The following is a 15,053-nucleotide window of genomic DNA, read 5'->3' on the forward strand; positions in this document are numbered from 1 at the left end:
GGTGCCTTATATTCTTTTTCAACTTGAAGCCAATTGTGGTTGATGATTTCCACTGACTTCCGTCATAAGTTTTCAGCAGCTCGTTAGTATTTCCATGGCTCATTTTTGGTCACGAACCGTCTTTATACTGGCTGCTTCATAATCAGATGATGCCTAAAATTATCGCTCGATGGCCGTATTTAGGCTTGCTTTCTCTCTAGCTGTTCGTTAACTGCCGTGCTTAACTTTGCTTGTGCGACAAAGTCAGCTTGGTATTCAATAAATAGCTGCTTGATCTTGTTGCAGTAATCCTCGATGGAATAAACGATTTGTAAATCTGGAAACACACAAATGAGTCTATTTCTTTAATAAACTATAACATCAAAAAGTTAATGAAAATTAACATTAATTATTACTCGAGAGCTTGAAGTTTCCGTTAACATCTACATGATTTCGAATAAAGAGCCGAATTAACAAGTGTAAGCAATGAATAGATCACACATTATGAAAGGACGACCAATTCATTCTTTGCAGTGCTTAGCAACGGAGAGAGCGACCAGCGAGTGTATCGCCCTGGAAACACGTGGAATAGAATAGTAAAGTAGAACTACACACTTCTCAGGAAGAACTAAAGGGATCCGAAGCACATTTCAGTGAACCTACAACCTTGGTGTGTAGGTTTGTTTGGCACGCTATGCTCCATTTAGAGGATAATAGTATCCATATGTTACTACTTCAGCCGCATCCATTGCAGGTGATGTCGACTGTGGGCTAAAGTTGACCACATTATCATCCCTCATAAGGAAGCTACGGATTTGGACTCTACGAATGCTATGTAGACTTCGCATCCACCCGCGACTTTAAGCAATAAAGTCACCGCCGAGGCACGGATTTTGGAGGCCTCATCACATTCATGTTCTCCCACCTAGGAAACTGCATGCTCTCCAATTCAGTGGATAACGTGTACTTAGGGTGTACGACGGGATCGCCGGAGAGAAGAATACACAGCTCCCATAACGAGAGAAACTGGGAACGCATTGCTGCTTAATTCCCCCAAATAAAGAAAGGAAGGGTCGGCAGAAAGAAACTTCAGCCGGGAAAGAGAGGAGACAAGACTAAATCTTCCGCGTCAGAACCTTCTTCTCTATGTCTACCAGCAAAACCGCAGGAAAGGAGAGTTTATGAGACCGATGTGTAGACCGGACACGAACATAAGAACTAAGGGATTTGGTGGGAGAATGTGAAGTTGAGTGGTCTTGAATTCCTATTAGGTTGTGATGCCTAATTAATTTATTTTTTTGGAAAGTAGCAAATGCAATCCTATTTGATTTCATCACTTCAATTGGTCTCATAGTTGCGAACGTTAGATGTGCCCAAAGACTGGTTAAGCTTCAGGAATCTGGAGTCACGCACGCGATGAGGATGTTCGTGGGCAGTCAAAGATTTGACTGTGCGCCGTTTCAACAACTTTGTGATGCTGTGAGAGAGCTAGTAAAAATCGCTGTGTGCTGGAGTAGGTTTACTACCTTATGACAGCAGTAATGAAAGACTACCTCCAAGAAGGTGTGCCATCGACTCACTATAATGCTAACTGTAAAATCTTTCAATTGCGCTGAAAGTTATGGGGATGACCTGGGTGCGCTAGCTGTTGGTCGAGACCTCAGAACTGTATGTACCATGCTAGGTTGTTGCAGATGAAATGCCAGCTTTGGTAGTAAAATTTCAAACAACTGCAACTCTTACAAAAATAAATTTTGTTAATGAACTGACTAAAAAAATCGATGCACATCTCCCAGCGAGAGTGATCCAAATGCTTAAACAAGTGGTAGTCAGTTGGCAAGAGGTCGGGTGAATTTGGTGGAGAGTCTCATACTCTCATACTGCAATTCTTTCATTTTTTGGGGCGTTATTTCGGATACATGAGGTCGTGCGTTGTCATTTAATATGGATATTCCGATGCATTTCATGAAATTGGGCTCAGTATTTCTGTGCATTAATCGTTTTACGGTATTGAATGAAGTACTCTAACACACTTTAAAGCCCTGATCCAATGTGGATTGTTGCGCCAACGATTATTATTACTAATCGTTTCACCGCGTTTCAAAAAAGAATAGTGGATAATTTCGGCTGCATACCGCCAAACAGACACCATTACCTTCTTTGGATGAATGCTCAATTTTGGCATGTGTTTTAAAGCCTCACCGATATCTAGCGATTGTGCTGATCTGCGACTAAGGCCGTACAATATCTACTTTTTATCAGATATTACTATTCCGTGCAAAGAGTGATCCTTTCTGTTAAGGAAGGGGAGATAACTGCAAATTTCCATTCGAACCGCCATGCTTTGCTCTGTAAGTTTATGCGGAACTCACTTATCAAGCTTTTCAACCTTTCTAAACTGTTGCAAGTGCCGGGAAACTGTCGAATTGTGTACGCCCAATTTCTCAGCAATATGCCTTACAAATGCATGTGTGTTAGATTCCACCACCAATCGCAGCACAATCGTTGTGGATCGATAATCCTGGATGTCCTCATGGCTCATTTTGAAGGCTTATGTCGCCCGACCAAAATTTTTCGAGCCCCGCTGTATGGTTGGTTCGTTTACCGTATCAGCTCCAAGTGCCCTGCAAAAGTTTCTGGTTGCCTCCGCTACATCGCGACCAAGTTTAAACTCATGGTTTTTTATTCCTCTATAAGCACAATGACATAAAATTGAAATTATATTGATCAAATGTAGGACTATTTGTATTCTATTATTCAATACCACCAGCGCCACTTGGCAACAGTTTGGCTCATCAAAATCGCAACTAACTTCACTTCATTGTGAAATCCGACATTTCATCTGCAACAACCTAATTGAAATGCGCAACCCACTGTTCATTTGATTGACAATAGGTATTCAAACTAAAATCAATAAAAATTGTGTACAAGAAGGAAGAAATTGAATGGTGTTTGTCTTCCAGAAGTGGGGAATACAAGGTTTCAACTTTCAGAAGAATAGAACTATCTGGAAATTATTCAAAATAAGAGCTTTCTTTGGAACAAACATGAAGAGGCAAAGATGGATCTCACAGTGCATGGGCTGCATCATGAGCACTACATCCTGCGCAGCTCGAGCTCTACTACTAAAGTTGCACTCCATCGATAAATATTCAGAGCACTACAATGAGAGCAGACAGACACACAGAGCATTGGAGGAAATGTTGGGAGAACTGAATTCAATTTTCGTAATGCTTTCTTCTTCCGATCCCCATACATATGCTTGGGAAAATATATGAAGCTCGAAGGTAGAAAAGACTAAAAGGAACCAGAAGAATTCATAGAGAGATAGACTGAGGTCTTCTACTCCCATGACTTAAAAATGGAACAGGCTTCTGGAAAAGTAGTCTACCTTTGGGATAAAAACCAAATGTGAGCTTTTTCTTTGAGACAATATACAACAATCTTTCTGGATGAGGTGTATGCAATCCTAGGGCAGATATATCGGTGATTCACGAGTGAATAAAAGGTAGGTATATTGTAATATGCACCGATACTCAAGCTACCTTGGCTGCGTTGATCATTCTTTTGATCGCCCCAAAAATCATTTAGAATTTGAACTCTATTTATAGATTCAATACGGTAGAACTACTATTCGTGTTTGATCACTGAACCAGCAGTTGGAGGATCAGTCATCATCAACGGCGCAATAACCGGTATCCGGCCTTGGCTTGCCTTAATAAGGAGCTCCAGACATCCCGGTTTTACTGCCAGGTTCACCAATTCGATATCCCTCAAAAGCTGTCTGGCGTCCTGACCTACACTGTCGTTCCATCATATATTTTGTCTTGTCTTTATTGATATGCTGCTCGATCTGGATAAAGGCAGTTTGTCCGTCTCGGGTCGTTCTTCCTATGACGTCGATATCGTTAGCATAGACCAGTAGTAGGGTAGACTTGAAGAGGATCGTGCCTCTCGCATTTACCTCAGCATCACAAATCACTTTTTCCAGGACTATGGTTGGTATAATTTCTGTTCTGTTTTTAGGCGTGGGAGGCTCGCCTTCTCCTTCTCCGTCTGTAGCTTTTCGTTAAGAAAAAGCTCCCAGCGGGCACCACTTGGAGGTGGAGAGCTTTGGTATTGGTTTAGCAGGCGTTTTCTAGGTTTTATGCGCCATCGTGGGTACCAATCCACATTTCACCCTGGGACCTGTACTACCCTTTGGCCACCTCTATGAATATCCTTGGCTAACTTTGCTGTCAAAAGCTAGGAGCAAATTTCCCATAGGAACAAGTGGTAGAGCTTGAAGCTACTAGTCACACCAACCTTTTCCTCTTAGAACCGAAAAACATACTTTAAAGTTTATCTTGTCGAAAAGCAAGAAGACTACCGTAGAGTACCTTTGTGAGTGTCCACCTAATGTACACATTGGACACAGGATTTTTGGTAGTGATGTGCACCAGTTGCAGTTGTTCTCCCCCACCTCATAAACAAACACACGACTATTGACTATATTTCCGTCCTTGTCCTTGCAGAAGTCTGTGTATGATTTGTAACCTTGCCTTAATCACTTTGTGAACGTGTCTATGGCACCGTTTATTCTTCTCGTGAGCCCCCTTGTCCAATTTTGTCATTAAACTCGCCTAGAAGAATCATGTCATCTGAGTGCAGTGAGTTGTACCTTTGTATGTTCTTTCTCCGAATTCGAAAAACGCTTCTCACATGGATTTGGGAGAACCAATGCATTTTCGTATGAGAATGCTCGAAGTGTATACACCGAAATCAACCCTCAGGTTGTACATATTCGTAGTCTCATGATAATTATGAATTGGAATTTGCTCTTTTCAATTGACCCCCAGTATATCTTCCAAGGAATTTCTACTCCTTTTTATCATTTGAAGATAGCTACTTTCATGATTCTACTCAATTTAAAACGATTATACTCCAACAACAATTGATTACTTCATACGAACTGTTAAAACAAACATACATAGCTCTTGAATGTAGGCTGTAATGCAATTCAAACAATTCAGCCTCATTTCCATAATCAAATTTTCATGGTTCATGTCCGCAGTAGATAGAACCATAGACTGGCCAACATCAGGTGGTTGGTAGTAAGCAAAGGGCTGAGTATTTAAATTAAATACAAATTATTGAATAACATTCCTACCTTTGAAATACAATTCTCAGGCCTCAATCGCTCCATTTCATCGCTTTAATCTTATCCCCAGGCAAGTATTACGTTCCCATGGCTCGCCGCAGTACCGAAACAAATTCACAAACAAACAAATATATCCCCAAAAACCATGAAGAAGAGGGCAAACAAAGTTTACAGGTAAACAGGACCGACTAAGCCTTGAGCTATGTGTTCACCACTAGACCAGACCGAATCGAACTCGGGTATAGGCGCCAGCACTTTCCTCCAGTGCTTCTTTGGCGCAGTTGTAGATAAGATTTGCTTATGTCAGTCAGGAATTACAACAGTTTCTTTAGGCGACTTCTTGATCCATTCACTCATCCCATGTCCCAGGAAAGAATCCCGAACAGGAATCAACCGTAACCTCCTTTCCGACTCTAAATTCTTCTTGCTTCCCTTTCGCTTTTCATCCCTATCATTTTGTTATCTTATTCTCGTTGCGTGAACTGTGTGTAGTATTTGCCTACAATTTTCCACCCTCCGAATGTCCTGCGGCTAGAACAACCCCAAAAACAAGAGGCATCAGAGAAAAAGAAAAAGGCAAACACCAAAATACACATGTCAATGTTTTCGACTAGAGATAATACCGAGACATGACTAGAGCCTATAAAAGCCTTCCATTGTATAGCTTCGACTTTCACTAGTAGCTCCCGAGGATAAAAATTTCGTTCACGGGACTCGTTTTCCTATTTACCTTATCGGTAAAAAGATCTCGTCTTGAGGACAGAAAATGGAACTTCTGCTTTCCGCTTGTACTCACTGCGTCCTACCCTTCCCGCTCGTCTCCTGCGTATATTGTGATTCCTTTTTTTCTGCTTCTTCATTGCGTTAATACCTTGAGACTACCTTTAAGCCTGGGCCCATATAGTATTCCACCCCATTTCCAATTTTCCGCGACTAACATCTTTTCACTTGTCGTGACTTAACGAAAAATCCTCCTTTAGGCATTTTTGACATTTTTCTTCTTCTCAGCGCCATTGTGTACGTGTTTCGGCTTAAACGTTCTTAGACTAATTGGAAATTGGCCAATTAAAATCAGGTCCAGATTATTATCACGGTCAAATGGAGATGTTGCTCGGGCTATTGTATTAATATGAAATGACCTGGGCAGGAATGGCAAACTCAACTGGCCAAGACAGGGCTTAACAAATCAATGTTGATGCAAGGCTACTCCGATACAGATGTAAAAAGCTGGGTGAGGATGCGTTCTAGTATCCACTAATTTCCAAAACGAGTTATATTGGAGTTAAAATAGAACATGTTCAACGAATATGTAGTTTCAATCCTGTGATTTAAGTTTGTGGAAATTAGCTCCTTTAATCAGGTTGCCACAATGCTCTCAAGACCTCATCGATACTCCAAAAAAATGACCTCCGCCCTAGAAGAAAATCTGTTTCGTAATATACTTACTCACCTTATAAGGTCCTAGGTTTTTCACAGAACATGCTAATTTGACGTTTCTGCCCGCTGGCACTGTGATATTCTCAATGACATCTGTGAATTCAGGATCCTCGGTCACAGCTGCAAAAAGAAGGAAGAAAAGAATAAAGAAAATGGTCCTGTTACTGTTAATGTTTTTATACAATATACACGCAACTACAGGCGTTTTATCGAAAATATATTTCGTATAATAGCAAAAAGGGACACGAGTGTTGGGAAAAAGAGGAACTGTCGTTTCGAAGGCATTACGGTTGAGGTTTTGTGGAAAATCAATCGATTATGGTAGCAACTGTTGTGAATTCCTCCCGAAAACACTTTATGAGGGTGAGGTGTTGTTGTCCAAATAGGAAAACATTATTTAGTCACGAGAGGGATGTTGTTGATGACATCTCACGTAGTGGCTTGCAAGGCTTCTAATTTCATTTCAATAGAATTTTTAAAATGCTGAATACATCACGTTATTCCAGGTTCACCACGCCTGAAAATGTGGGGAAAGACTTGTGTTGAGTGAGCATTTGGTGTGGCATTGTGTGCTAGAACTGATTTATTTGTGCGAATGTCGGTATTGTTATTAATAAAGAATCGAATGGCTACAAAATAGCACATGAACGTTTGCAGTCAGAGGTAGGCTGTTTATGACTACTTCAATCCATTGTTATTATATTATTTTCGGAAATATATGAGTAAGGGATGTTTTGAGCCTTTTTCAGTCAAATTTCAACTGAGTTAAAATGAAAATTATCATTATCTCTCCGGTCTTTCACTTACGTCTTTATTAATCAGCAGAATCAGATGGTTGGGAATCTCTGCTTAGAATTCTTCATTTACTTATAATATTTAAGCAGCAAAACAGGAAAACTCGTCTATTCACTGATTGGCGGAGCTATGTCCAAATCTACAGTTTCTACAGATGAGCGAAGTCCTTAACACTTCTATGGAAATGGAATTAGTGACCTGCAGACTTTATAGTCACTTTCGTGAGCTGGTGAAGTTCAGGCATATTTGAGCGAGGCTAACCCGGATACTCTTTTCTTCAACATAATTGGCCTAAAGGCGCCATATTATACGAATAGGAAGCTCTGGATGTAGGAATAAAATCTAGTTAACCTACAGCTTCCTTTAATAGATAGAATACTGCATTGTTTTAACATTTGCACTCTTAAATATGCTATAGGGATCTAATACATTGTGGAATAATTGCAATGTTGACATTTTCTTGCTGAAATTGAGTGGGACCTGAGTTTTTCAGCCACTTTTGCATAACAGTGATTACTTCGAATATAACTCCATATCCGCGAGATTTTTTGAAATAACAATGACCGCTATGTCATCGGCGTAGCCCACTATCGTGGTATGGTGGACAACTGGAACATTAAGGACATTGTTATACATGATGTTTGTCAGTAGTGACCGCATCACAAAGCCCCGCGAATACAATGTACTCCCTGGGTCCATTGGGTGTCTCATATCAAAACATTCTTCCTATTAGACAGCTAAGTAACTGGCTATTCCGATTGTACCCAGAGACCTCCGTATAAGGTTCCAATTCGCCGAGTTTAATGCATTTTGCGCGTAATCACTGTGCAACACTTGCTAGTACCACCCTTCTTGTACATTCATTTTCACCCAAGCCAGTCACAAGTTTGATCACTTCGATGGCTGATTTACCCGCATGGAATAGTTGGTCTGATAAGCCTTCCAAACTTCCTGCAACTGGGAGCAATCGGTTGTAGATTACTCGCACCAGCATACCATCAACAGAAATGTAGGTCTGTGGGAGAATAGGAAGTTTATTATGTTCGGCATTTACTTAGCAATCAGCTAAAGGGCTTTGTACTATATATCGTCGAGACTCGATGTTTTGTTGTCTCTCAGCCTAGTGCAAATCTTCGATACTTCTTGCATCCTTAATTGTGGTATTACATGTAAAGATGTCTGGAAGATGTTATCGCGCCTGCTCTCCTGAAAAATCAAACCCTGAAAAATTTTCAGGGGGAGAACGAAACTTGTAATTTGTAGCCTTGCCTTGCCTTGAACTTTCCATTACATCTCTGTATATGCCTCCCCATGAGTTTGTATGCACCTCTGTGTAGTTATATGAAGCAGTTGTCTCGGTATATAGGTAACTTGACGTTTCTTCATGCTTGTAGATACGCTACTTCATTTCCTTATCAGTCCTATCCAGTCTGGCCCGATGATACCCCGACTGAAGATCACACAGTTCACTGTTCTACCAGCATTTACGCCTTTTATTACGGAAAATATAACGCCTCGATATAAATGTGTCGCATCGCCTCCGTATAGTATCCTGGTCGAAGCAAACACCTATAAATGTTTGTCCCTCAATTGCTTTCACAAATCAACCTGACGTTCTTGTCATTGTTAGACGTGCAGGTCCCTAACTGCTTTAGTGATTCTTCATGTTCTGCCTGGCGATCTCGTTGGTATAGTGTTCACTGAGGTTCTATATCGCCAGTTAATAAGGACTAACAAAGGTTTGGTCCGCAATCGAACCAGATTCTCCCTCCCAGTATATATTAACCTGATGATCGTTTTCCACTATGATTTCTAATCGCACAAAAACCTTCAAGAGATAACACCATCTTGTATTCATCAGTGAATTTCCTCATTCGGTGGCGCATATATTAAAATCACCGGCGATGACTTTTGATCCTCGACTATTTGCATATAAGACCAATTTGTCCAACATGGCCTCAAACTCAGCGAACATCAGGCTTGGAGGAACATAGCAACTCTAAACTCCGCAACTGGCAGTATGTCTACTAAGAAAGCCATCCTTTTCACTGTTCCTGCCCATGTGACTTTCCTCTCCACATTGTCTGCATCCGTCCAATCCATACACAAAAGACACTTGAAGCACCTCTTCAAAGAAATCTGCTCTCTAAGGCGACAGACAACTCATTCAATATGAACCTTCCCGACGGCCAGCAGCCTGCGCGCTGCCTCTACTGGTGGTCGGAAGGTTGCTGTCTTTGAATACCTCCTGCATGTTATGCAGCTTAAAATAAGACTAGTCAGATTTCTTTCTTAGAAGTGATCTAAGTTGAAGGTACACTGAGCAGAGATTTAATGCTTTTGACTTGGCTACAGAAGCTTTTGACTTTACTCTCTTTGGACCTTTTTGGCTCAAGTAGGAGACTCCCTTTTGGTTCCCCCGGATCCCCCCTCCCCGCTCAAGTCTTTGTTTAAAGATTGAGTAGTCCTGAGCCCGCCATCTACTTAATGGTAGACCACACTAATTCGAGAAGCAACTCACTTCTTCTGTGTAATGCACGAACAACTATTTTTTTCTTTTCTTTTTATTGTGCTGTTTGTGTGTTCAGTGATTTTTTTAAATGGATCGTACGCAGGGAGATCGCTTTAACGTTCAACGTCATGCTCGCACTAAGAAACGAGTATTTCATGGGAATCGATACTTATCAGAGAAGAAAAAGGACTTCGCATCAACATCAGCAAAGAAACTTTTAGCAAGCATGAACATGGATGTTCCAATTGCGACAAGTTTTGTATATTGTATATTGGATTCTGCTGGAGTTTTCTCTGGTATTTCTGCAAATAATAAAATATACGTAGTAGTAAAAAAGGAATGCGTAAGACATGTCGAGAAAAGAATAGGAACGCGCCTTAGAAATGCAAAGAAGAATCACAAAGGCATTGGTGGAAAAGGGGCTGGAAAACTTACTGATAAGGTTATTAACGACCTCACTACATTTTTTGGACCAGCTATTCGTCGACACGCAAATTCGATAGAAGGAATGAAGCAAGAAATTTGGGCAACTTTCTTCCATAAATGTTCTACAGACGAACATCCTCAGCATCAAAATTGTTCAGCAGGCGAGGACAGTTGGTGCAAATGGCGCAAAGTCGAAACTAAAGGAGAGTTTCCACCACGAGAATGCACCTTTGACTGAAGAAGTACTAATAGTCATCAAACCAATCTATGAAGATTTTTCACGAGATGATCTCTTGAACAGATGTTTAGGAGCAGAGACCCAGAATGACAATGAGTCGTTAAACTTTCGCTCCTAAACACCTTCATTCTGGGGCCAAGGTCGTAGAAATAGCCACTTTTCTGGCTGTAATTATTTTCAATGAAGGATTGAATGGCATTGCCAAAATCCTAGTGACAATGGGATGTCAAGTTGGTCACATATGTCAGGTTTATGTCGACCCCCGTAATGAAGTGCGAATTTGGCCGTCCGAACGACGATCGACTGACCTCGCTAAAAGAGCCAGAATTGAAACCAGAGAGCAACAATCGGCCTTACAAGACTTTTTTGAAGAAACGGAGGGTGCTCTCTATGGACCAGGTACAGCAGATTAATGGTGAGTTACAATTTTACTGTTCATAATCACATTTAAATTTTCAAACGCGTTTTTCTCGAAACTGGATCTTGAAAATCGGCTGCCACCATAGCTCAAAATCTATCCAACCGAATTCTTTGAAATTTTCACGATTTCTTTAATACATATTTCTACGGTCCGCAAACTAGGATAATTGCAATCGGACGGTTTTCTTGCAGAATGTAGTTATGAATCTATAGTTGAAATTTCAAGTCAATCGCTTTTTTTCTCAAATTTCTACAGTACCCTAATCTTTTAAGAGATTTTCTTTTAAAGTCTGACAACCAAACTCCGCTATGATTTTTTCTACTTTCCATTTCTAAATATAGTTTCAAGCAATGCACAATTTTCAATAACTTTTATAAGATTATAATCTTTTGTTGGAAATAATAATTGTGAATTATGTTTGTCTTTATATATACAATCTAATTACTAATTACTCTACTTTTATTTTCAGTTCCAAATGCCGGTGAGTTATATATATTTTCTATGTATTTATTTAGATTAGTATTTCTTAATCTAGGTTCTTTCATGCCCCACACGTACAAATGAGTGAATTTTCATTTATCACCGACCTAAAATCATGAATATTGTGAAGTCCGACTGAATTCAAAAATATGGTTTATGGTACTAAAATGAAGTCTTTTGCAGATAAACGCACTGAGCTTTTTTACCCACCCGCGTACAGAACAGTTCCCACCGATCCAGAAACCCTTACGAATTCTCGCGAAACTTATTAGTTCCGGAACTAAGTTCTCGTGGTTTTTTTATAAATGTGGAACTTTATTGTGAAAAGATAGTTATATATAAATCGACCATCACTAGCTTTATCTTTTCCCCATTTTTTATGCAGAGCTCGAATACCGGTACGATAAAAGTATTCGTCTCTTCAGGCTTTCTACGAAGCTAGATCATGTGCCATCAAACGGAACAAGTAATTATCGGACGGCTCAATATCTGAGGACTTTATTGAGTGGGATAGGAGTTCCCATTTGAACGTCTGATATCTAGGTTTAAACATGAGACCGAGCGTTGTCATGCAGTAGAACCACCTCTATTGCCACTGTTCGTATTGCGGCCGTTTTTCGCGTCGTGTTCGGCTCAGTCGCATCAAATAAAGTCTGTACCGTTCCTCAGTGATGATTTCGTTCGATTTCCACAGCTCATAATAAATAATACTGACCTTCATTATCAACGGCGGAACATCCGGTATCCGGTCTAGACCTGCCTTAATAAGGAACTCCAGACATCCCGGTTTTGCACCGAGGTCCACCAATTCGATATCCCTAAACGCTGTCTGGCGTCCTGATCTACGCCATCGTCGCGTCCCAGGCAAGGTCTGCCTCCACTTCTTTATCTGTCATAGATATTGCCCATATCGACTATTCGGGCTGGATCATCCTCATGCATACGGATTAAGTGACCCGCCCACCGCAACTTGTTGAGCCGGATTTTATCCACAACCTGACGGTCATGGTATCGTTCATAGATTTCATCGTTATGTAGGCTACGGAAACGCCCATCCTCATACAGGCGGTCAAAACTTCTTCGAAGGATTCTTCTCTCGAAAGCGGCCACAAGTTTGCAATTTTTCTTGCTAATAACGCAAGTCTCCGAGGAATACATAAGGGCTGACAAGATTATTGTGTTGTACATTAAGAGTTTTGAACCTATCATCATCAACGACGCAACAACCGCCATCCGGTCTAGGCCCGCCTTAATAAGGAACTCCAGACATCTCGGTTTTGCGCCGAGGTCTACCAATTTGATACATGAGCAATGGCAAGATCATCAGACGTTTCGAGCTGAACAGTTTTTGTAAGCTGAAATAGGGCGTGCTGGCAGCCAACAACCGTGCGTGGATTTCATCATCGTAACTGTTATCGCTTGTGATTTTCGACTCTAGATAGGAGAAGTTATCAACCGTCTCAAAGTTGTAGTCTCCTATTTTTATTCTTCCCGTTTGACCAGTGCGATTGAATGTTGTTAGCTGGTTGGTTTTCAGTGCTGACATGGTGACCATGTCATGTATGTATGTATGTATGTATTTTGTCAGAGATGTGCAGCCCAAAACCCCGCGCCGCCTGCTCGATCTGAATGAAGGCAGTTTGTACGTCTCGTCAGCATAGACCTGCAGTTGGGTGGACTGAAACAGGATCGCACCCTTGCATTTATCTCAGCATCACGGATCACTTTCTCCAGGGCCAGGTTAAAGAGGACGCATGATAGCGCATCCCCTTGTCGTAGACCGTTGTTGATGTCGAATGATCTTAAGAGTGATCCTGCTGCTTTTATCCTGCCTCGCACACTGGTCAGGGTCAGCCTACTCAGTCTTATCAATTTCGTGGGGATACCGAATTCCCTCATGTCCATGTACAGTTCTACGCTGACTATTCTATCGCAGGGGGCTTTAAAGTCGATGAAAAGATGGTGCACCTGATGTCCATATCATCCTTTTTATGTGTGGGACATATAATGTCTCTTTGCCAATCGTCAGCCATTTATTGGCTGTCCCACACCTTGAGAGTAAGTTGATGAACCGCTCGGTGTAATTGGTCACTTCCATATTTAACCAATTCGGTTGTAATTCCATCGGCTCCTGGCGACTTATGCTTTTTAAGCCGATGAATTGCACGGACTGTTTCTTCTATACTTGGTGGTGGCAATATTTGTCCGTCGTCTTCAGTAGGCGGAACCTCCAACTCGCCGATGTTCTGGTTGTTGAGCAGTTCATCAAAATACTCAGCCCATCGCTCAAATAAGCCCATTCTGTCGGAAATCAGGATGGTCAAATTGGTTGAAAGTGGTCTCGTCTGGAAAGGCCCACGTTTGTTTGTGGCCCGCTTTCCGCGCAAACCAGGTACTTCCAACAACCATTTCGTATGACGCTGCTAATTGAATAATCCGCAGTCAGTTATCATTTATATTTTGACGTAAGCTATGGGAGCCAACGTATCGCCTGACTATACGATCCGTCTCTACCTGACTGTTGAAGTCCCTAAGTATGATTTTGATATTGGTATATCTGGGACAGGTTTCGAGGGTTCCTTTGACCGCCTCGTATCCTTCTCCGACCCTGCAGTCTCCTCTGTAGGGACGTGATCATTAATGAGGCTTATATTTTTTAATTTGCCTCGGAAGCGCAGAGTGCATAGCCATTCGCTTATGTTTCCAAAGTGAGTAACAGCAGGTTTCTTTTTTTGGCTCGCTAGGAAACCTATTCCGAGCACATCTGTTCCTAGATGGCCACTGTAATACATGGTCCATGACTCTCATAATTAATTAATTCAATTTTAGTTGTTCAATGCAATTCTTAAACTAATTAACTATTTTTATTTTACATTCCTTTGTAATTAACACGCACTTATAGAAATTATATATTTAGAGTATTTCAAGAAATGGTCGACGAGGTCAGCGGTTGGCTGCAGACTCTCTCGATTCAATTATTTATCTAATACAAATCAGTTGGTAAGGCCTACTACACCACGGAGAGCACCGGTGGTGACATCTGTCTGTCGAATTAACAATGTTCGAAATAAGTTTCGAATGTTGCTAACCCTGCTGCGCCACAACACTTCTCCACGAAACCGGTCCCTGTCCAACGCATCTCCTACATCAAAATAGGTCTCAGTTTCAATGATTACCTCTCGAGCATTTTCTTGAGGTCTGGGAACAAGAAAAAGTCGCTAGAGGCCTGATCTGGAGAATACAGTGGATGCGGAAGTTATTCTAAGCCTAATTCACGCAATTTTAACATCGTTTTCATTGATCTGTGACACGACACATTGTTCTGATGAAACAACACTTTCTTTTTCTTCAAATAGGGCCGTTTTTCTGCTTCAATAATGCTATATAATAGCTGCTGTTGATAGTTTTTCCCTTCTAAAGATAGTCGATGGGTATTATACCATGCGCATCCCAAAATGCAACGCCTTAGCTTTGCCACCCGACTGTTTTGTCGTTGTATGCTTTGGAGTCAGTTCGCCACACTCACAGATGACGATCGTTTTGATCGATTATGAGCTCGCGCGGTACCCACTTTCAGCTGAGCTTTTCCATACCCGTCCGGATAGCTGAGTGGTTAGAGCGCAAG

The 15,053-nt window shown here is 41.2% G+C and overlaps 1 protein-coding gene across 1 annotated transcript in view; it reads right to left on the reverse strand.

Annotated features, from left to right (window-relative positions):
* The window catches only part of LOC119651240 (lachesin-like), a 248,053-nt gene that overhangs the window by 102,386 nt on the left and 130,614 nt on the right, over window positions 1-15,053 (reverse strand). Inside the window, exon 2 of the mRNA XM_038054719.1 lies at window positions 6,570-6,676. Within this exon, the coding sequence (XP_037910647.1) occupies window positions 6,570-6,676 (107 nt within the window). The remainder of the gene's footprint in view (window positions 1-6,569; window positions 6,677-15,053) is intronic.

The sequence above is a fragment of the Hermetia illucens genome, chromosome 3, assembly GCF_905115235.1.
Source record: "Hermetia illucens chromosome 3, iHerIll2.2.curated.20191125, whole genome shotgun sequence".
Lineage (NCBI taxonomy): Eukaryota > Metazoa > Arthropoda > Insecta > Diptera > Stratiomyidae > Hermetia > Hermetia illucens.